General features: G+C 58.5%; 6 protein-coding genes across 6 annotated transcripts; 3 read left to right on the forward strand and 3 right to left on the reverse strand.

The window, feature by feature from the left end:
- Positions 1-403: 403 nt before the first annotated feature.
- DCS_06138 (uncharacterized protein) lies at positions 404-1,226 on the reverse strand (the record flags this gene model as incomplete). Its single annotated transcript, XM_040803429.1, has 2 exons — positions 404-679; positions 747-1,226. 2 exons carry the CDS (start codon positions 1,224-1,226, stop codon positions 404-406), a joined length of 756 nt encoding a protein of 251 aa, XP_040653533.1.
- A 4,490-nt stretch (positions 1,227-5,716) lies between these two features.
- DCS_06139 (uncharacterized protein) lies at positions 5,717-8,446 on the reverse strand (the record flags this gene model as incomplete). Its single annotated transcript, XM_040803430.1, has 2 exons — positions 5,717-6,460; positions 6,596-8,446. 2 exons carry the CDS (start codon positions 8,444-8,446, stop codon positions 5,717-5,719), a joined length of 2,595 nt encoding a protein of 864 aa, XP_040653534.1.
- A 967-nt stretch (positions 8,447-9,413) lies between these two features.
- Positions 9,414-10,711, forward strand: DCS_06140 (uncharacterized protein; the record flags this gene model as incomplete). Its single annotated transcript, XM_040803431.1, has 3 exons — positions 9,414-9,451; positions 9,512-9,677; positions 9,734-10,711. The coding sequence occupies 3 exons, from the start codon at positions 9,414-9,416 to the stop codon at positions 10,709-10,711; spliced, it is 1,182 nt and encodes a 393-aa protein (XP_040653535.1).
- Positions 10,712-14,502: 3,791 nt separating this feature from the next.
- Positions 14,503-15,593, forward strand: DCS_06141 (uncharacterized protein; the record flags this gene model as incomplete). The annotated part of the gene is made up of 2 exons (XM_040803432.1): positions 14,503-14,678; positions 14,834-15,593. 2 exons carry the CDS (start codon positions 14,503-14,505, stop codon positions 15,591-15,593), a joined length of 936 nt encoding a protein of 311 aa, XP_040653536.1.
- Positions 15,594-16,514: 921 nt separating this feature from the next.
- Positions 16,515-19,492, forward strand: DCS_06142 (gastric mucin-like protein; the record flags this gene model as incomplete). Its single annotated transcript, XM_040803433.1, has 2 exons — positions 16,515-18,535; positions 18,613-19,492. 2 exons carry the CDS (start codon positions 16,515-16,517, stop codon positions 19,490-19,492), a joined length of 2,901 nt encoding a protein of 966 aa, XP_040653537.1.
- A 1,248-nt stretch (positions 19,493-20,740) lies between these two features.
- Positions 20,741-21,601, reverse strand: DCS_06143 (GTP-binding protein ypt1; the record flags this gene model as incomplete). Its single annotated transcript, XM_040803434.1, has 1 exon — positions 20,741-21,601. The coding sequence occupies one exon, from the start codon at positions 21,599-21,601 to the stop codon at positions 20,741-20,743; it is 861 nt and encodes a 286-aa protein (XP_040653538.1).
- Between the last annotated feature and the right edge of the window lie 1,433 nt (positions 21,602-23,034).

Genomic DNA, 23,034 nt, shown 5'->3' on the forward strand with positions numbered 1-23,034 from the left:
CGCGAGAAGCAGGACGGGTGCGGTGCCAAAGGGGGCGGGGGCTGGCTTCGCCGGCAGTGCAAGGTCAAAGGTCAAGGTCAAAGTCGGCGTCGTCACCGACGGACCGTCGCACAGTTGGTCGAGGAGGCGGGCGTCGCATGCAGCTCGTCAGGTCGGCTCCGAGAAGGCTGGCGGCGACGGCGAGGTGTCGCGTGGCGAGGCTGAGCAAGACGGCCGGACTCGAGGCGGCGAGGCAGGCAGCGAGGTAGGCGGATGCCAGCGGCAGGACGGGCAGACGAGGTATGGCCAGCGGGCAGGCAGGCGGCGGCAGCGGCGGGTGCCAGTGGTGGCCGGAGCGGATGGAGCGCCGATGCGTCGATTGCGTGCCCTCGTGGTGCGTGAGGAGGCGAGAGGGACGGCACGGTCAGCGGTCGTCGTCGCGGGCCTCGTCAGCGTCGCGGTCGGCGTCGCAGCCGCAGTCGGCGTCGGCAGTTCGTCCAAGGCGTCTCGGCAATTGCCTCGCTCGCGGGATGCTGTCTGGATGGATGCAAAGGCCGACGGGCAGCGGCGAGGTCGGGATGCAGAGGCAACGAAAGCCGGGTTGGGCGGGCAGGCGGGCAGGCGGGCAGGCGGGGAGGGGAGGGGGGAAAGATGGGATGAGAGGGTCGTGGGATGCGGAAAGGGTGCGGGTGCGGAGGAGCTACAGCACGGCAGCAGCAGCGTCAGTCAGGTCGTCGTGCCCCCCAAGGCCTAGGCGGCCGGCGCACCGCACCGGTACCTGCGGCGCACCACGTACCGGACTCGCTTGGCGGCTCGCCGCGGGCGGGCAGCAGCACGTCCAAGGAGGGGACCGGCAGCGCTGTAATTGCCTGCTCCGTAATGGCAGCGGTCTCGAACGCATGTGCTCGGCGGGTGCTGCTGGAGGCAGGGGGAGGAATGGGAGGGAGCTCGCGGAACGGTACGGGGTACCTTTCCCTTTGGCCACCGGGGACCCAAGTTCCAACGGTGTGGGCCGTGTGGCCAGGTGCTAGCGAGGACAGCAGCCTGTAGGCTCCGGCGGCAGACGCCTCTGCACGCCTCAGGTAGGCGCCGCGGTGCGCCTCAGGTATGCACCTTGCTGGCGTGCCGCCCGGTGAGGGTGACCCCCCGGTGATGTCATGCAGGCTCCCTAGGCACGCCGACGTTCTAGCCTTTGCCGAAGCTTCTCTGCTGCTCTGCTGCTCTCGTGAGAAGAAAGAAGCGAGCATGCAGGTGCCGCCACCGAGTACCTACTTGCAGCACAGCAAGTACTTGCTCGTCGGTGCGTGTCGTGGTGCGAGCACAGGTACCCGCGTCGCCGACGGCAGAAGTGTGCAGGTACCGCCACCCACCGAGCACCAACAGCACTCGCTCGTCGGTGCTTGGTGCTTGTCGTGGTGCGAGCACGAGGCCGTCACTCGCAGGTGTCAACGGTGCCGACCACGGTACGCCTCGAGTTTGCCGGAAGGCCCATGGAAACGACGCAGCCGCGCGTGCGCGTAGAAGCAGGCAAAGACGGGGGCAATGAAACGGGGAACGGAGATGGAACGTCGAGGGCTTCGCGCAAATGGAAATCTGCGGCACCGAGTCAAGGAGCCAGCAGGGAAGGTCCATGCGCCGTGGGGAGGGGGGGGGGTGGAGGGGGCGCGCGAATGTGTACTTCCGGCGCTCCGTACCTGCCTGCCCGCTCGCGAACGTAGGCAGGTGCATGCACGGAGTTGCGTGCGCCTGCCGACGGCGGACGGCGGAGGCGGTCGATGCTCGTGCTCGTGCTGCCGCTGGCCATCTGCGCCTTCCGACTGGCGGCCTGCACGGATCCAAGGGGGGCTCGTTCGTCTTGCGGCTGACTGGCCGGAGAGGCACCTCGCCGTCGTGGTTGCTTTTTCTGGCTTCGCCGCTGCCGCTCTGGGCCATGCGGCCTCCGGGAGGAAGGCGTGGCGGACGAGATTGATTTCAATTTGCCGGGTGCCACAGGGCCAAGCCAGTACATCTACTTTGGCACGTACCCGAGCAGGTACCAAGCACCCAGCAGCGGCGCACGAGTACAAGTGGCTGCAGGTGTGGTAGGTGCACGTCCAAGTACAGGTACTTGTGCTCGTAGATGTGTAAGTACTGTACTTGGGTGTACGCGTACGTGCAAGAACAGTGCTGCCCACACTGGGACGGCACCTACCTTTTCGGTGCCAACGGATGCTGCGCAGCATGTACCGAGCCGCACGGTATCGTTGGCACTTGTACGTACTTGCCGTATTCGGGACCAGGTATTATTAGAAAGCAGCAGGTATTATTAGACCTGGCGAGCGAGGGCCTCCAACTACTAGGTAGGCCGATGCTCGCCTTGACAGGCGTCTGACGGCACTGGACGGCGTCGAGGACAGGGGCGGCTGTGTGCAGTGCCAGTACGGAGTACTCTACATATTTGTGCTCTGTATTTCCTTGTGCTCGGTATTTGCTTGTGCTATGTATTTGCTTGTGCTCTGTATTTGCTTGCAAGTGCTGTATTTGCTTTTACTCTGTATTGGTTTGTACTCTGTATTGGCTTGTACTCTGTATTTGCTTGTACTCTGTATTTGCTTGTACTCTGTATTTGCTTGCAAGTGCTGTATTTGCTTTTACTCTGTATTGGTTTGTACTCTGTATTGGCTTGTACTCTGTATTTGCTTGTACTCTGTATTTGCTTGTACTCTGTATTTGCTTGTACTCTGTATTTGCTTGTACTTACGTTTTCTTGTGCTTACTAGTACATTTGCTTGTACTCTGTTTTCGCTTGTACTCTGTATTTGCTTGCAAGTGCTCTGTATTTGCTTTTACTCTGTATTTCCTTGTGCTTGCTCCGTATTTACTTGCCGCTTGACTGCCTACCAAAGGCATCGGTTCTAGCACCTGTCCTCTGCACCTCGTGCTGTGCATGACGAGCACATGCGTGCCGAGCGTCGGCGAGCGCGAGGATTCGTCCATCATCACTGTACTATCGTGCGTAGCGCTGCGTTGGTGAGGACGGTACGCACTTGGGATCCAACCGCCCTCGCCTGTCGTTGCTTTGTTAGCAGCGCGGCCGCTCACCCCCGTGGTGTTTTTGTTAGTACGACTACAGTATACTGTAGCTCTACCGTCTTATTACTTCCTCTCCATACCTGTGCATGGCACAGCATCGAACACGGTGGCCAAAATTGGCATCCCGTTTTTTGCTTCTCCAGCCCGATATAGGGGTTATTAAGGACATTTTGGCGTGCCGCAGCCTCGCCGCCGCCAAGCGATGCCAACGCCCACGATGGATTTCCTTGACAAACCCGAAACATGCCCCGTCGCCGCAGGAAAAAGGGGCCATCGCGAGCTCACCTCGGCACCTCCTACGCGGCACTCCACCCGTCGTCCCAGGAGTCCTCGGCGGCAAGAATACCACGAGCATGCGAGACGCCGCATCTCGAGTCCGTCCGCCTGCGCTGCGTGGGGTGATTTTGTACGAGTGATTGGGGGGCGGCACCGGCCACTTGGGCCTCATTTTCTGGGCCGTCCAAGGATGCAAGATATCATCACTGCCGTCGGCCGGATGGCGGTCTGTGCCGGAAGTGACACAACGCAACGCCTACTGCGCTGGACGGCCACGCACATGCATCCACGCCATGGGCACCTCGTAGGCGACAAAGTGCTGGACAAGGAATATTATTACTGTTGTAAGTAGGCAAAAGTATGAGAACATGGGTGGGATTTTGTCGATATACTAGGCTAGCCTTTGTACCTTTTACCAAATATTCTAATATTACGGAGTACTCTGTACTGCTTTCATGCATTTTTACTTGTATCCAACTTTATGACATGCAATTGTACCCAACTTTGTGAAATGCAAGTACAAAAAATTATGTCATCCAAGACACCCTATTAGCAAACTGTTGCACCAAACCAGCCACAAAAAATGGGCGCCACAGTCAATGTGGACTTGGTAGGTGCTATATGCGATACAAACACATACAATAAATAGCGCCATCATTCTTTTTCCATCATGGTTTAATTATGAGTGCAACGTACATGCGATATGCAAAGACATGGAAATAATGGATTGATTCCAATAGATGCTTGAGGTGTAATTATTACCGTTTCCTGAGAGCTACATACTGTAGACTTGCTCTTTTGCTACCCTACAGCTGCTTTCCAGTTTCTGGGTATTTTTTTTGTCAAGCCGTAATACCTACAGTACTGTAAGCTGAGCTGCTGATGGGCCTTGTCGGCACCTGGGCCACATTGAATATTTACCGAGTACTCCGTACAGTAGGTGCCAAATGGCACAGTGCGTTTTGCCAGGCCGCCTGCTGTATATGTGCTACAAACTATGGTCTCGTACCGTCCGATCCAGGTGAACCCTGAGCAAAACAATACTAGGTATTACTCCGTAATTACTACTAGGTAGGCACCTGCTTGCAGCAAGTACTGCTCCGTACTTACAGTCCTTGTTAGGTACTACAGTATTGCTTGTTACGGGGTGTAGCCCCTTGCACTGTACTCAGTAGGTAGTAAAACAGCACAGAGTGCCATCGCCTTCCAGGCTCTTGTAGTATTACAGGGTGCCAAGTACTGTAGTGGCTGTGCTCCAGAGCGCGTGCAGGCACTGATGATGACCACTACAATGTAGGCACTGATGATGACCGCTACAATATAGGCACTGATGATCACCACTACACCATACTACCTAGTAGGTAGGCATTGATAATCACCACTACACTATAGGCACTAATCATCACCACTACACCATAGGCACTGATAATCACCACTACACCATACTACCTAGTACGTACCTAGTAGGCATTAATAATTACCACCACACTCTAGGCACTGACAATCACCACTACACCATAGGCACTGATAATCACCACTACACCATACTACCTAGTACGTACCTAGTAGGCATTAATAATTACCACCACACTCTAGGCACTGACAATCACCACTACACCATACTAGGTACCTAGTAGGCATTGATAATCACCTCTACACTGTAGGCACTGCTCATCACCACTACACTATAGGCACCGCTCATCACCACTACACTATAGTAGGCACTGCTCATCACCACTACACCATAGGCACTGATTATCATACTCAGGCACTGATAATCACCACTACATCATAGGCACTGATAATCACCACTACACTATAGGCACTGCTGATCACCACTTCACCCAGGTAGGCACTGATGATCGCCACTACACTATAGGCACTGATGATCACCACTACACTGTAGGCGCTGCTGATCACCGCTACACTATAGGCACTGATAATCACCACCAAGTACACCATAGGCACTGATAAGCACCACTACACCATACTACGGCACTGATAATCACCACTACACTATACTCAGGCACTGATAATCACCACTACACCATAGGCACTGATTATCACCACTACACCAAGGTACTAGGTAGGCACCGATCATCACCACTACACTAAGGCACTGATCATCACCACCATAGGCACTACTCGGTATTACCCAGCAGAAACCCATTGGCATCTACGCCTCCAGAGTGCAAGTGCAGTATTAATTACTCCGTCCTCCCTACTCCGTACATACATGCCGCATGCCGCAGCAACTGCGTGCTCGTATGCCGCAGCAGCGGCTGTGCCACGAATCGTCGCCGTCAGAGGGCATCGCTGTTCGCCGCCTAACCTAGCCGACCTTTGTCGTGCCTCCAGCTCGTCTCGCAACCAATTCGCCCGACGGCCTCTAAAATCCATCATCGCCCTCGTCGCCCTCCATCCCGCTCACCCGCCTCTCGCCAACCTCGCGAATCTTCTCTCCCAGCACGGTGCGGCCGTACCTCTCGGCCACCTTGCCCGCCGCCTCCATCATGCGGCCTGTGCGGTCGCGCATCAGCTCGACGACCTCGAGGGCCCGCATGCCTCGGTCGTCGCCCTGACGGCACTCGACGGCGAGCATCTGCAGCAGCGTCTTGTCCATCTCGAGCTCGAGCCGCGAGAGGAGCGAGCGCTGACTGTGGTTGCCCGACGTGGCGTCGACGAGGTCGCGCAGCTGTGCCGTCTGCACCCCCTTCAAAACAAACTCCTGCTCGAGCTTCGCCGTCTCCGCATCCCCATCGTCGTCGTCGTCGTCGTCGTCGTCGTCGTCGTCGTCGTCGCCGGACATGGCATCGTCGTCGGCCTCGCCGTTGCTGCCCTTGCCCTTGCCCTTGCCCTTCCTTTCCTTGGGCGGCGCGGTCAGCGGGACGGCAAGGTCAAACTCGGACAGCAGCGGACGAGGAAAATAGGGGTACTGGTCGCCGCCTTTGAGGATGATGCAGTGAAACTTGCCACCGGCCACGGCGATGGGAAAGTACGATTCGCTCTTTCGCCCCGACGCGAGCCGGGCCAGGAGCTTCGTGTCCAGCAGCGGCACCCACGACGCGCCTGACGGCCGACGCCAATGGACAAGGGTGAGCAGCGTGCCCGTCGAGTCGTATATGCACGGATCCTGTGTGACGACGCATCGGTAGCTGTTCTTCCGAGGGAAAAGGAGGAAAGGAGAGGGAGAGAGAAAAGGACAAGGAGGCGGAGAGAAAAGGACAAGGAGGAGAGAAAAAGGCAATGCATGGGCCGAGATACCTACCCCAACGTCGGACCAAAAGACACCCTTCAGCGAAGCGCCTTCGGGCAGCGCGACCGTGTCTTCGTTTTGGCAAATCTCGTCCCGCTTGACGTTCTCGATCGTGTACAGCAGGCGTGCCCGTCCGTGGCCGTCGACCGGACCGTTGCCCATGGTCAGCACGTAGTCCCTCCAGCTCGCGCACGTCACCGTCGGCGTGCTCTTGGGACGGTACACGCGGCACGGCACGCCAAAGAGGCTGTAGACGCGCACGTAGTTGGCGCTCGTCGTCACCGTCACAAACGACTCGCTCAGCGACATGGCCGTCACCGCCTCGCCCCCGGGGAGCCGTATCCGCCAGTCGGCTCGCTGCGTCCAGCACTCGTGCGGTCGGTAGAACAGGCACGCCGCGCCGCCGTCCCGGGGCGGCGACGAGAACAGCGTGCCCCGTTCGTTGAGGCAGGCCTTGTCGTAGAGGAAGGTGTCGGTGAAGTGAAAGTCTCGCTGGAAGCCGTGGTCGTAAAACTCGACGGTGACGGTGTGGTGCGCGTCCTGGTCGACGGTCCAGACGAGCCCGATGAGGTTGAGGCAGAGATACTTTCTGTTGCCTCGCCACGGCGTCGACCCGGGCTGGAAGGGCTCGTGCAGCTGCGCCTTGGCGAGGTGCATCCGCTTGCTCGCGTGCTCCCCGAACAAGCCGTCGTCGTCGTCGTCGCGGCCTCGCTTGGCCCCGTTGACGTAGCCGGCGCCGTCGTCGTCGACGACAAAGTCGTCCTCGTCGCCGTACCCTCCGCCTTCGAGGAACGAACCCAGGCTCCCGAGGGATTCCCGTCGCCGACGAGAGGGCACCTCCGTCTCCTTGACGCCCTGCCCGCGGTTGCCCGAAATGTCCGACAGCGGATCGTGGATAAACGGCGCCGGCTGCCTCGCCATCTTGAGCATGGGCGAAAACTGGTCCGACAAAAAGTCGGGGTAAATGTACACCTCGCCATCCGACGTCGTAAAGGAGAGCATGTTGCCGGTCGGGTGCCAGGCGAGGTCGAGGACGTTGGCGTGGTCCAACTTTTGCACGACGCTCTGCGTCTTGGTCTCCCACACGAGAACCTTGCCGTCCTTGGAAGCCGAGGCGAGCAGGGCACCGTTGGGCGACCAGGCCATGGCGGTGATGTCGGCCAAGTGTCCGTCGGCGAACCGTCGCTGCTTCTCCCAGTCGTTCTTGGACACGACTTGAATGTCCTTGGTCGGCGTCGCCACGGCAAAGGCCCTGCCGTCCGGGTGCCAGACGGCCTTTGTCGTCACCTCCGACTCGCCCTCGACGGCGCCGATGATGCCGTCGATCCTGCGGATCATCTCGGGCTCCTCGGCGCTCAGCGAGTACACGTAGACGATGCCGTCCGTGCACGAGACGGCCGCCGTCGTCCCCTTGGGGTCGAAGCTGACGTGCCTCGCCGCTCGGTTGTGCTCCCGCAGGTGCCTGATCCGGGTTATGTCCGTCGTGTTGACAATCTTGACCGACAGCTCATCGCTGGCGACGGCACACCATTTGCCGTCGGCGGAGAGGGCAACGTCTCGGATGGGGACCGATGCCCGCAGCAGGAAGCGGTCAAAGTTGGCCGTGGCGAAGGAGTAGAGGCTGACGGTGCCGTCCTCGGAACCGACGACGAAGAACTCATCGCCCGAGGCGATGGCGACGTTTTGCTCTTGGCAATCGTCAATGTTGGTCGGCTCGCCATCGTAGCCCGTCCTGTACAGGCGAATCGTGTTGTTCGAGCCGATGGTGACGAGGCGAGTACCGTCCGACGTGTAGGCGCAGCGCGTCGTTCCTTGCGTGTGCGCCGGCCGCGGCCGAGGTCGAGGCGCACCGGTCGAGCTCATCGTCTATCGGCAGCGCTCGATGGGCGCCAGATGGATGAGGCAAAAGGACGGGAGAATGGCTTCGACGTTGTTGGGTGCTGGTCACTGGCCTGCGGAACACAGGCTTGCACTTTGGCCAACGCAACGTTAGTGGTTGCTTGCGGGAGACGCGTCTCGGCGCGTGCTGCGCCGTAGTTAAAGTGGTACGCGTGACGGTCCATCACTGGTGTTGTCCACTTTCCGTCCTACAAGTACACGTACAAGTACGAGTACTTGGGTGTACATGCATGTATGCTGCACCGTAATACACTTGCAAGTACACGCCGCGGGCAAGGGCAAGTACAAGTACTTGTGCTGTACTCTGTGCTCCGTACTCGGTACATTGAGTGTGAATCGTCCAACCATCCAAATGCAAGTACTTGCCTATCAGACGACTGACTAATGGTGCCCACGACGACATGGACAGTCGCTACAACCCCTCTCCAGAATCATCACTCTCCAGAATCATCATAATTAATGATCAAATTATAATTAATGATCAAAGGGCTCTTCAGCCTAGCATGCAGTACTTTATTCAAACTACCTTGAAAACCCTTTGTACCAGTTCCATCTACAACAAGTATCATGTTGGGCCAAGCTCGCGTCCCTTTGCTGGGAGCAAGAGGCAGGTAGGTCAGTACTTACGTAAGCAAGTACAGTATGACTCACATGACTAAGCCGTGGGTTGAGGAAAGTGAGGCCTTGGTCCTGAATTCATTCGGATCGAGCCCAACTCACCATCGTCGTCGTTTCGTCGTGACAACTTCATCATCCATTTCTCTGCCAAGATACCCCCTACTGCTCATCTGCCCAGCTCGCTGGAGCTTTTTTCCTTGCTTCTCTCTCCGACTGACATCGGCAAAAGACCGATTCCGAGGCAAGGCATATCATTATACCGGTTTCCGTTGTGTCGGCTGCCCGAGTCTGCTCGCAGCTTCATCCTGCCGTGATGGAGTCGAGCAACAGCGGTCGTTATTTTGCGACCAAGTAAGGAAGACCACCGTCGACGCGTCTAGGAGAGTACAGTGACCGACGACAGGCCATCAGTCAGTCCGAGGCGGAGAGGCGGAGAAAGGCAGCCAAGTCCGGCAACAAGCATGGCAACCCAATCACGGTGCCAACCAAGATCCTCGCCGCCGTCGCCGATCCGACGTGTCCCGAGTCCATCTTCACTGCCGGAGCGATGGGCTTCGTTTACCGAATATCTCTCCCAGTAGGTGGAATTGTTCAGCAGCCCAGGAAAGTGCCATGCGTCTCTGACGGCAGTAGCTGGCCAAGCGCATTGCCACGTACCGGGGGCCTGAAGCGCCGGCGACGTGCCTCGCCCTGGGGGGAAGAGAGGGCAAGACCATCTTCGCAGGCTCGTGGGACAAGGTCGTCTGGTCGTGGGACATTGAGTCGACGAAGCCTGGGCTCGCGTATCGAGGGCATTCCGACTTTGTCAAGGCCGTCGTCTGCACTCGCCTGGCCGGAAAGGAGATTCTGATAAGCGGCGGCGCCGACAAGAAGATCCTCGTGTGGGATGTCGAGACCGGTCGCTGCATGCATACCGTGCAGGACCCCACGACGACGATGCTCGCCGTGCAGTTTCTCGCCGTCGATCCCGTGGCCACGGCGGCGGATGCCGTCGTCGTCTTCAGCGCAAGCAGCGACCCGCACATTCGGCGATGGCAGATCACGCTCGACGGCTGTCAGCAGCTTCCCGACTCGTTCCACGACAGGCCCGGCGTGGAGCGGCCGACGATCGAAGAGCACGACACGAGCGTCTACAAGCTCGTCTTCGACGTCGACGGGGACGAGACCGATCTATGGACAGCCAGCGCCGACGGCACGGCCAAGTGCCTCGCGCGATCGCGCAACTTTGTCGCCGATGACGTCTTCGCACATGGCGACTTTGTCCGCGCCGTGCTGGTGACGGACCACTGGGTCATAACGGCAGGGCGAGACGAGCATGTCAAGGTATGGGACAGGGTCACGGGGAAGCTGTACTGCCAGCTCGAGGGGCACTTTGAGGAGGTCACCGAACTCGTGATGCTGCGGAACGCTCAGGGGTTGCCCGACAAGTTTTGCAGCGTCAGCATCGACCGAACAATCCGGACGTGGCCGCTCGACAAGGCCGAGCTGGACGACGTGGTCCGCAAGATTCACGAGCCACCGATGCCCACGACGGAGACGCCGGCGGGAGGGGGCGACAAACTGCTGACGGCCGAGGAGGAGGCCGAGCTGGCCGAGCTCATGGATGACTAGACGCACTCGACGCGAGTGCAAGCACACACGCAAACACGACAAGGCGCCCAACGCACCCGACGGTCGACACGGCCTCGTCTCCGTGGCGCAGAGCAGAAGGCGCCCGCAGGAGCGCAAGACGTGATGCTGGCCAACGGTGGAGCTACCCGCCTACCGTCCGGGCTTGACAATGGGAAGCTCAGAGGTTTCACAAAGGCAGCCATGTCACTTCCACAACCAATAACACGGCGTACCTTGTTTCAGTCGAGCGCACAGGTAAACAAGCTCGGGCTAGGCCGCATCAACTCGAAACATGTCTCGGGTGTCAGCGTATAAGCCATGCTGGCATGGGCCATGGATGTTGGCGTTGGCTTACAAAGTACGGAATACTCCGGACATGGAAAGGCGAATGACGGCCAGGAGGGCCACACGCGTGTTCATGTACGACCGAAAAGTACTGGTCCAGGGGAAAAAATGAATACAAAGGTCGAACTGTCATGCGAGCTTCATGTCCGTTGGTGCTGAAGCCGTTTGTCCATCGTATCGAGTGAGCAGGGACGAAGATGCCACAAACGAGGGCGAAATGACATCGGTACGAGGCGCCACGAGGACCATGTACGCATGTAGGCACGAGCATGCTTTTGTTGACGTGCGTGATGTGATGCCAAGTTGATTCGCGACGTACCTCTGGCTGGCGGGCTAGTGCGCATTTCTGGCACCATGGTGCTCATGGCAGTCAGCCGAGGAGTGCATTCGCACAGTACCAGTGCCTGGACATGGCATTTTCCACCTTTGGGTGTGTAGGTTGACGCATCCTACCACTCGCACATTTTCCACCTTTGGGTGTTTAGGTTGACACATCCTACCACTCGCACATTTTCTGTGCCGCGCTGGTGTTTACGGAAATACTTGATTGCATTTCGCCATTGATTGGCGAGCTCCGGACCATCCCATCCAGATTGCCGATACGACGATTGCGGGAACATTACGGCATGTCGTTGTGCACTCCTCAAGGTGTTGGCCGCCGTGCTCGTACTGGGGCTGCGAAACGCTCGTACCGTACTCTGTAATTAGTCTGCAATCCAATTCGTCCGGGGTAAGCTTGTTTTCGCCTGCGCTTCCTCGTTGACGGCGCCGTACCAAGGGGCAAGGGCTGCGGTTGGTGGCATGCATTCATCGCCATGGCGGTGGAAATGACATCATGATGCCGGCACCTGCGTACGATTCTGCTGGAGTGCTTGTGGCCTGCACTTGTAGACTTGTACACGTACTGTACACGTTGATGTGCAGAGAGGGGCTGCCATAGCAAGTACCCAGGACCTGCACACTGAGACAACGGTGTTGAAGCAGCATCCATAGGAGCCAGCAGGCAGGCAGGCCCATGCAGTCAATGGGGGGTTGTGTGAAGCACGAGGCAAGGTGACGCAGAGCCCGTTCTGTTGACAGACGCCACTGGCGGACCGATCAAGCGAGGAAATAAAGTAAAGTCTGGCGTATCTTGTGCGGCATCTCGAGCACCATCTGTTGCCATGGTCGGTGCTCACGCAGGCCGCTTCGCAGAAAAGGTCGAGAAACTTGCTTTGCCGACTTGGACGAGTGCACATTCGCGCCAAGGCATGTGGCCAGGCACTCGCGCGTGATGCACTTGTCGAGGCTCGTGCGAGTGATGATGATTCCATCCCATGCAGACGGTTGAATGAAGTGGCGCCGGATCTGCGTGGCCCGCGACCTTTGTGACCATCAATCCGACGCCAAGAAGGAAAAGCAATGCCTGTCGGGCTTCATGGGGGCAGCAAGCCACCCGCTCGGATCGAAGCAGGAGCGGGCTACCAGCACAGCAGGTGAACCTTGAGTGCACTGCCCATGGGATGCATGCAGCAGGCAATGTCTGCCGATCATGTGCACCTACTGTGCATGCAAGTACATGGACTGTGCTGCCCATCTCGTACTTGCTCGTTGGGATTCGAGCTCCCATTCAAGCCGAGGCCGAGCATCGACACCGGCAGGGAGGGAGGCAAGGATTGCCCCCGGCTGCCGCGGCGGCGTCGACATGGGCAAACGGCTCGCCCAATCTCCATCGGCACCAAGCAGGCGGCAACCTTTCCATACGTAAGTGCAAGTACGAGATGCGTCGTGCTCTCGTCCATACCTATCCGAGCCACTCCATGCAGTCGGTCAGCGTCTCGCGTCCGGCTGGCGAGGCCGACGACGTGTGTTGGCAGTTTCCATGAGGGGACGGAGACGGCCGCTCCCCGTTCCGGAGACTCACTCTCCGCGTTGCCGTGCTGGACCTGCCGGGTGAGATTGGCGGCCGAGTTGATTGGCGGCGCCGCGTGATGGATGGTGATCTTGATGATGGGTGGTTTGGTGGTTGGGGTTGGGTGATGTGATGATGAGGATGGGCGGTCAAGGTGGGATGGCGGATGTTGAGGGCCAGGGCAGGCACAGGTACTACGTAGCTGCCCGTTGATTCAGTCGTCGACCGCCACAGATGGCTGTGGCTTTGACGCGTGACTTGAGAGCCTTGTACAGCATTTGGCAGAAAGTATTTGGCTACCCTTAGGTACCACGTTCCTAGTCGAATCTAATGTAATTGAAAATGGTACCTGAAGGTAGGCAAATACTTTTGGCCCCCCCCCCCCCACTGTACTACGCATTGGCCATCCATCACCGTGGCAGTACCACTACTACATACTTACATGAGGTGCTTGTACCTCCGCACTGGCCCTTCCTAGAACCAACAATTGTGCGTAGGCTTTGTGCCAGTCCAGCACACGTAAGTAAGCACAGTACACCCGACACAACAAGCGGCACATTGTTACTCCGTACCTCCGGCACAGCATGCGGTAATACTGATAATGATTTACGCTGGTGGTTTCGAGCGGACGCAACGTCCACCAGCAACAACTGGTCCGAGTTGACGAAGCGGCCCATCGGATCGACGGTTGGCATGGAAATGGACAAGCGACTCCGGTCGAGGGCCCGGCAAGCTGCAGGACCCTGCACCGTTTCCGAGGCGTGTGGGCGACACGAATACGTGAACAGGTACGCCGCACTCGGAGCTTCGTCGCTCATCCCTACCAAGGCGACGGTGATGCTCCGTGGCACAATGGGTCGCAGGTGGCACAGCCAGGCCCTGGCCGTAACCGGGTAACACTGCGATGCGCCGTCACCTACTAACAGTAGTACTTGTGCAGTACAAGCATGTAGGTGCCAACTCCGTTACCGTGCGGTAATTACTGTATTGCACCTACTGTACTAGGTACTTACGTTACTGCACAAGTACACCCACAGGCGATGGCTCATCATGGCAGAGGGACGATGCAAGACCAGCTGTACTCCCCCCAGGCCCGTCCGAGCTCCGTGCACATGCTGGGGCCCCATGAGCCGTTCGAGTCCATCTACAATGGCAAGCACCCATTATTATGAATTATTACCATTCGCGTACCTACGGAGTACAAGTGCTGCACATGAGTATGACTGCCTTTGTACGACTTGCAGAGTGCTGCGCAGGAAGTAGTAATTACTCGCACTCGGTACTATTGCTAGTAATTACATAGGTACTTACCGTAGGTGCTGTACTTACTTACTACAGTAGGTACCTACGCAAGCAGGTACTCCATACAGGACCCAGCACGCCTGGAGGGACCTGCGCCATTGTCTGAGCTTGTCCAAATTCCCGCCCTAGCCTGCCCCACATGGTGCTGGCGGCCACACCCCAAGCCAACGCCAGCCGCCTGTCATCTTGATATGCCGTGCTTCATGTCCATCATTGTTTCTTCCGTCCCTGCGGCGTCCAACCAGCCAAACGAATGCATGCACCTCCATGTACAATTGCACGCCTACTTGCCTGCACGACCACCTGCACGGTGCCCGGCACGTACATGCATGTGCATTCTGGGACCGGTACGGAGACGAGCTCTGGGACCGAGACGAGCACTCTGACACCTGCCGCCAGCCCACCAGACGTCCTCATCGGGAAATGCAGGTACTTGCTTGCGCCGTAATTACGATACAGGCTAGGACGCACGCCGCCGCCGTGACAGCTCGTGCTGAACCTACCTAGTACCTGGTACTAGTATGTCAGTTGAACCGTCGCGTGCGAGTCCTGTGCCTCCTAGTAGGTACCTAGTACTATGCTAGGCACCTCCTACTTACCTACTTGCCTGCGAGCCGCGATCCAACTCGCTTTTCCCACGCCCGTCTTGCCGCCGACAACAAGCAAGTAGGCATTGATCGCACCGCGCCATCGACCTCGGTGGCTGCTCGTCCGTGGGAAAAGCATGGCCCGTCATTTCCAGCCCGTACGTGTGCGTCGGCGTCCCGTACCGAGATTGGACGACGCCAGAGAGGCGACCTCACCGACATCAGCGCCAGCGTGTGCTTCCTCGTCAGGCCCTTTGTGACGCCGCCTGCCTGCACGCTCGCCTCCCAAGAGACCCCTGCCCACCTGTCATCCTGTCACCCCGTCACCTCGTCACCCGTCCACGACGACGCATACGGCTGTCGTCGGCCTCGCGTTGTTGGCACCGTCTGTTGTGCATCGGCCACGGCGAACACGCCCCCTCCCCGTGCCGACCAAGTCGCACCGTCATCCTTTTCTCGGCCATCCTTTTCGTGTGGCCATCCTTTTCGTGTCAGCTTCTTTCGACCACCATGCCACGCAGGGGACGAGTTCTGGCACCCAGCTGCTGACGTAGCTGCCCTTGTACTCTTGTTCGGTTCGGCGGCCATTTCAGCATCGGTACGGGGAAACCGCCTCGCCCCTTTGGCGAATATCGAGAACGAGTTCGAGGACGAGTTCGAGGACGAGTTCGAGGACGAGTACGGAGTGCCTGCTCACAGAGTGCACGCACGGGGGAGCCCGTCCTCCAACCCCGAATACCAGTACGTACCAACGTGATTGTCGAGGCTCCTGGTACTTGCCGACCTTGTGCCTACCTACCTTGTGCCTACCTACCGTGTACACCTACCTACTTACCTTGTACACCTCCCTACCTACCTTGTACACCTCCCTACCTACCTTGTACACCTACCTACCTACCTTGTACACCTACCTACCTACCTATCTATCCAACCTTGTATTACACCTACCCATCTACCTTGTACGCTGCCTACTCGGTATCTTCCTTGTACCTACCTACCTACCTACCTACCTCAGTACCTCCCCAAGTACCTACTTACCTACCTCAGTACCTCCCTACCCTCCATCAGTACCTGGCAGGCTGGAGCCATCCTCCTCTTCCTCGCCTTGGTGACGAGAGAACCTTCCCATCGCCGTCTATTATTTCGTTGGCCAACCCCCCCCCCTCTCTCCCCTCTCCCCTCTCTTCTCCCCCCCCCTCCCCCTCCTGTCTCCTGCCTTCTGCCTCTCCCGCTGGTTCAGGGTCTACTCTCGACGGCTTCCCTTTGACCATACGCATCAGCTTTTACGATTCTCTGCTCGAGCCCAGACTACTTTCCTTGCCATCTCATCTCGCAAACCGCCTTGATTCTCCGTCGACGTACCCATCGCTTGCTTTCACGCCAGTCTCGATTGCTCGCATCGCTCCTAGGCATCGAGCTACCTCGGATGGGAATTGCCTGTCGTATATCGCTCTCCTGGCTCTGATCCCCATCCTCCGACGAATACTTGTACACGCCGTCACTTGGACATGACGGTGAATCGCTGCCCCCAACCATGAGATAGCCGACGTCGCCTGCTGCTCACATTCCACCTTGCTTGTTGGCCCGAGTCCAGCTCGTTCCCTCTTCTTCTCCTCGCCGCCGCTGCCTTCGCCATCCCCGGCGCTCCTCTTCCTCTCGGCATCACGGCCTGGCAGCCATGGCACGCCATGCCAGCGGTCTGCTCGGTGGCATCGTTGCTTTCGAAGGTCGTCCCGAGACCGTCTCGACCCAGCTCAGGCTGCTCCCAACCTCTCCTCTGCTTCTCATCCTTCCGAGCGTTCAGTGCTATCTCCCCGTCGACTATCCGGACCGGGACTTTGACGCTCGAGAACATGTTCGGCAGGTGCAGGATGCCTTCACCGCACGCAACGAGGCCGCCCGCGCCTTCTTGCAAGGCTCCACGCCGACCAACAAACGTCTCGTCTTCATGAATGGCGGTGCTCCCAGCGCCCAAGCTCTCTGTATCAAAGCCATCATGAAGTACGAGACGTTTGGTGCCAAGGCCGAGGCTGCTGCCATCTTTGATCATCTCGTCAGGGACGGGCTGGCAGGCCTGCGTCGCGGTCCTGGGCACAGCATCGGCAGGAACTCGGCTGGACCCGTGTCGAACGAGCGCCCCCGAAGCGGTGATTTCGACGATCCCATCACGAGGGCCATGAGAGCCGCCGACGCTCTCGACCGCCAGACGGCAAACCTGCAACCCGCCGGCGACTTTGACATATTGGCTTGCACTCGTCAGCGCAGTTCTAGCCTACCCTTGTACGGGTACTCGGATGAGTTTGGCGACGCCGCACCCTTCCTCGTATTTGGTGCCCGAAGGGAAAGCCAGTGCGAGGACGCCGTTTCTCCCTCGGCCGCAAGCCCTCCCATCATGGGCCTGGACGAGTCGCCATGGCAGAAGAGCACCCGGCTTCCTTCTGCCGCCTCCGACTCGCCCCCATGCTCACCCACCTGCGTCGGGGTGGCGTACAGCCCCGAGCCGGTCCCGGCCTGCGACGAGGTCGACGACTTGTCGCCCATGTCCGACGTCTTCAGCATTCACACCATCGACAATGTCGTCTACGGAGAAGCCTCCCTCCTCGACATGCGGCCTTCGGTCCGTCCGAGGTCACTGGCGAGGGTCAAGTCGCTCGACAGACTCTTTCCCGCGAGCCCCAAATTTAGAGACCTCTGCACGCCGTCCGCGTCTTGGCTTGGGGAATCGGAAGCTCGGAAATCGCGTCGGCCCCAGTCGTTGATGCTCGTCACCGACGCCAGGGACGCCAGTCGGAGCCGCCTCAGCAGCATAGAGCAGCCTCGGACCGTCATGATCAACTCGAGACTGTCACTTGCCAACAATGCGATGCCGTCGCGAGAGACGGAGAGCGCCGCGGAACATCGCCCGACGTACGTCGACCGCGGCACGGATGCCAACGAGCATTCGACGCAGAAGCCTCCATTTCAACCCGTTTTCGCCTGTACCGAAGACCTGGTGGTCTATTTGAAGGAAGGTACCCCCGACGGCGTCCTCGAGTCGGCCATCAACTCAATCAAGGATGGCCGCTACCCCCTGATTTCACCCTCACCGCCAGCATCAGTCTCGGAAGGCTGGCACAAGCCTTCCGGGACGCCAAATTCTCGGGCGACGCGGAGAGGCATGTGCTCGAATGCGGCGTCGGAAGGAGACGCGGCTGCGTTGACCCCATCGCCCAACGACGGCGACGACGATTCTTTTGCTTACGCGGAGCCTCGATCGCAGACCAGGAGGCCGTCGCACGTCGCGCTGAAGGTGACCATTGTGAGGTCGCCAACACCGCTCCGGACGCCGCCATCCTCCGTCGTAACGACGGAGAGCGAACAGCTGGTTCACGAGTTCGCCATCGCACCCGACCAAACGGCGGTCGCGGTTCAGAACTCTCTTCGATCTATCCTCGGCAACTATTTCCCTCCCGATACCGACGGTTATCACCAATTCCACTTTTCTCTCCTCCCCGAGCTGGACGCGCTGTGGAAGCCCATCTTCCGTACAACGGGCCGCGGCAACCTCCAGAAAGTGGTGCATGGGGACATGAGCCAAATTCTTGCCATAGGATCTCAGGTTGGGGTCAAGAAGGAGTATTCGGATGCCATCACAGGTCAGTTGGAGAAGCTTGGGAGCAAGTCGAGCCATCTCGGCAGAGCAGATCGGCTTGACTTTCGGTACGTTTCGCTCGATTCTCGCGCGCAGCTAGGTCCAGCCTCGACTCGGCACCGTTGCTAACCACCATGGTGATCAGCTATCTCCTGGCCAATGCGATGCAAGCCTTCACGGCCCAGCCTCTTGCAAACCAGACATCGGACAATCCTTTCACCAACTCGTACCTGCTCGCGACCCTGATCGTGCCTCACCTGGAAACGTACCTGGTTCTGCACTCCGAGGTCCGATACTTGCTGCTGCAGTACCCCCCTGAGCACCTGGCAACGATGCTGGCCTTGCAGAAACTCGTCGGCGTCGACCTGATGAAGGTGGCGCAAATAGTTGATTCCGGCAGCAAAGACCACGCGCCTTTCACCCACATCCGAGGCGCCTCCATCGGCAGCAAGCCCGAGTCGAGTCCGAACACGCGGTCGTCGCCGTCGCCGAGGTCGCCGCCCGACGTTTCCGTCTCGGAGGCGAACTTCCTTCTCACCTCGGCCGCTTCTGACAAGGACATTGCGAATTTCGTGTCCACCGTCTGGAATTTCCCTGCCGACATTTCGGATTCGGAGGAGTGTTCGGGTCCAAACACTCCAGAGCGGCCGCCTCGGCCGACGCCATCCACGTTTCCCAGGCCGACTGCTCGTAAGGTGAGAGAAGGAAGCTGTTCTTCCGTTTCTACTTTCGAGCGAGAGGTCTCAGTCTCGCCAAAAACTTTGGCGCTTACCTCGCCAACGGCACGTCCCGATTCGGCCTCGGATACGGTGGTAACGTTTACGTCAAGCGAGGGCGACGCAAGTCGGATGGATAATGCCGCATCATATGAGGATACGGAGGCGGAAGAAGTCGTGGCGTTTGATCACATCGACGACAGCGACTGCGACATTGACGAGCGCAGGCTGATGCCAATGTTCCTGAGAAAGCGTATTTCCCATGGACCTAATTCTCGCAAAGCGTTGAAGTTTCTTGGCCTGGCATAGTCGGCATCTGTTACACGCCTGATCTTGCACAACATACTGAATATTTCTCATTGTACCCTAAAATGACGGTTCGTTCCTGGGTCATAATATATCAACTTTTCACTCCGATAATCTGAATCATGCACTTGTACCCGTGGTAAATATAGTCTGCCATCAGCCACCAAGCAGGGCTGAATATACTTGGGAAGCAAACAACTCAAGAAGAAGGAGTTGAAACGATTACGTTATGGATTCGTCGTTAATGAGGCCTATCACGGAATCTGAAACCAATTCCTCGTAGCATTGCGTCCGTCGGAAGCCAACTTTTGGATTGTGCCCATTCTTGCTCGCACTTGGTGTCACGCACTGTCCGGGTACCGAACGCACAGTCACAAGGTGTAAAGGGTGAAAGCAAAGGATGACAGTCGCTATGATGCAAAGGATGATAGTCACTACGATGCAAAGGATGACTGTTACTTTGATGCAAATGATGACAGTCACTACGATGCAAAGGATGATAGTCACTACGATGTAAAGGATGACTGTTACTTTGATGCAAATGATGACAGTCGCTATGATGCAAAGGATGACAGTCACCACGACGCAAAGGATGACGGTCACTATATTAATACCCATTCTCGCAGGAAAGCAAAACTCGAAACAAAAACTACAAAAAAAAGTGTTGGGGGAGGGGGACGCAGCTCGTCACCCACGCAGCTGGCTCAGCCAACAGCTGACTCCAGAGATGGCGACGAAGAAACAGGAATAAGACAATGATACATGCTGCCGTGTCCTCGCTTCCGTCGCCGACTCCTTCTGCATTCGACGGCGTGCGCAGCATCGGCACCAAGGGGGACAGACGCGTACCGGAGGGCTCCTCTGCAAATGACGGTGCCTCGTCTCTCGCTCATCGTGTTGTCCATCTGACCCCAATCGCTTCATGCATAGCGTGTGAGGGGAGAGAAGAAATCCAAATGAACATGATTCATTCTATGAGCAGAAAGGGAGAGTACTGAAAATGGGAATAGAGAAAAAGTCATAACATGCCTGGCCCATCATTCCCGTGTCATTGCCCTCCGTCTCCCAGATTCGGGCCGTTCAGCAATCACCACGGCCGAGCGGCACGATTAGCAGCAGCTGTTGTTGGCTGAAGAACCAACACCCTGGCCTTGACCGACCTGGACGCTAGGCTTCGTGTTGTTGGCCGTGGTGGTGCCCATGCGTTCCTTGATTTGTCGAGCCATGGTCAGGAAGGCCTGCTCGACGTTGCTAGCATTCTTGGCTGATGTCTCGAGGAACGGGATCCCCAGGCTGTCGGCGAATTCCTTCAGATTGCGTCAGCACGTCGGTGCGAGGAAATCTGGCGCCCCAACAGGGCGAGCCGGTCAAGGAGGACAAGGCGGGAAGGCCACGCGACGCAGGCGGGATGCGAGGCCGAACGTGGGAATCGAGGCTCACCTTGGCAACTGTGTACTCGACGACCTTCTTGTCCGACATGTCGCTCTTGTTGCCGACGAGGAGCTTGTTGACGCCCTCGGTGGCGTATCGGTCGATTTCCTGGAGCCACTGCTTCACGTTGTTGAAGGAATCCATGTCGGTGACATCGTAGACGACGCAGATGCCGTGGGCGCCGCGGTAGTAGGACGAGGTGATGGTTCGGAATCGCTCCTGGCCGGCCGTATCCCACTGCAGCGAGCAAGGATTAGCCGTGGGCAGGGAGGTGGGCGCCCGGCGGCACCGTGGACGGAGAGGGGTACTCACAATCTGAAGCTTGACCGTCTTCCCGTCGAGCTCTATTGTTCGGATTTTCTGCGAAGCGTCAGCTAGGAGTCCTGGATGTTCACGCAGCCAGACGGCCGGGCGGATGGGCCGTCCATGCAGGCAGGCGTGCGGAGGGCGGAGGGCGGGGACGTACAAAGTCGACGCCGATGGTGGATATGTACGATTCGGTGTAGGTGTCGTCGGCGAATCGCAGCAGCAAGCAGGACTTGCCGACACCGGAATCACCGATGAGGAGCAACTTGAAAAGGTAGTCGTATCTACGGTCGGCTGGTCAGCAAGCGGCGGTTCGTTTGCGGGCGTTTCTCCGGGAGTGGAGAATGGGGTCGTCGTCGTCGTCGTCGTCGTCATCGTCGTCGTCGTTGCTTTTCGTTGCTCGCAGATGTCGGCACGGGAAGATGGGAGGCACTCTGGCAGCGGTCGGGTCAGCATCGGCTCCACGGGGCAAGACGAAGCGTGCGGCAACGGATGCCAGAGGCCGCCTACCACTCAGGGTTCATGTTGGCGGCGGCAACACGAGCGCGTTGGGAGTTTGGTGGCGAGTCGAAAAGCAGCCGGCGCTGGAGGAGCGACGAGGCAAGCAGTCTCGATGATGGTGGCGGGCTGCAAGGCCGAAGGAGCGTCGGGTGGCTGCGGAGGTGATGGATGGATGATGGATGGGAGGATGGATGGATGGATGGATGGATGAGTGAAGTGAGAGGGTGAGTGCCTCAGGAAAGGCACGTCGCCGTTTGGGAGTGGCGGTGGTAGGGGCGGTAGGGGTGGTGAGGGACGGCGGCTGGACGGGGTCACGTGCGTGTCAGCTTGGCGACGACGACAGTGCAGGGCAGGAGGAGCCTGGAGGGTGGCAGCGTTCGGCGTCCACCGTGCGCCGTCGGCCCACTGCCACTGTCAAGCGGGGGCGCGCCGCGGGCCAGCAGTCAGTCTGTCTTGGGATGCCAGCGAGGGTGGGCGTCCCAACCCATGCCAGTGAGCGAGGGAGCGAGGGAGCGCGAGTGAATGATGGGTTGCACGGCAGTGTACTGTACTGTACCTGTCCTGCTATCGCTGCATCGCCTTTTCCCCCTGCTCTGTGCCTTTTTCTCGGATGAGCAATGAGACGGCAGCACATGACGCCAGTACAGGCTGGTCTACAGTGCACCAAAGGCCATCAGTGCCCGCCCTCAGTGGTAATAGTACCTCGGCGGTACCTGCGAGGAAGTGCACAGCCTCGCACGAGACCTGCAGCCAGCAGTCGCAGCACAGTGCGGGGAGCGAGACTCGTCTGGGAGGTACCAGAAGAGAGAGATGCCAGCAATCATGCCCTGCCTGCCGCCCTCGAGGCAGAAGCTGCTTCGCCATCCCCTCGAAGTAGAAGCTGCTTCGCCACCGGTCACACTCGTCGGGGCTCGCTGTTCGTGCGTGCCGTCCATCACCGGCGACGAGAGAGCTGACCAGCAAGCCGCATGTGACCACTGCCGGCTTCGGCTGAGCATCGATTTCGGCCTGCACCGTCGGCCTCTGTCACGCCCCTATGCTGCCTAGGAGGTGGTCACCCGGCGGCAAGGGAGGAGTCACCATCGGTTCGAGCACACGTCACGGCACCGGCATGCTCGAACTGGCCTTTGAACTCCGCACCGCTCAACCGTCGACGACAATATCGACTCTTCGGACCGCAGAATGACGCCGCCGCTGTCCAGATAGTCCCGCCATCACGAGCATGTGCTTGCCCAAGCCGGACTCACTGGACGAAAAGACGTCGTCGAACTCGTTCTCTCCTCTCACGGCCCCGGTTGCCACGATCT

The sequence above is a fragment of the Drechmeria coniospora genome, chromosome 03 (genome assembly GCF_001625195.1).
Source record: "Drechmeria coniospora strain ARSEF 6962 chromosome 03, whole genome shotgun sequence".
Taxonomy (NCBI): Eukaryota; Fungi; Ascomycota; class Sordariomycetes; order Hypocreales; family Ophiocordycipitaceae; genus Drechmeria; species Drechmeria coniospora.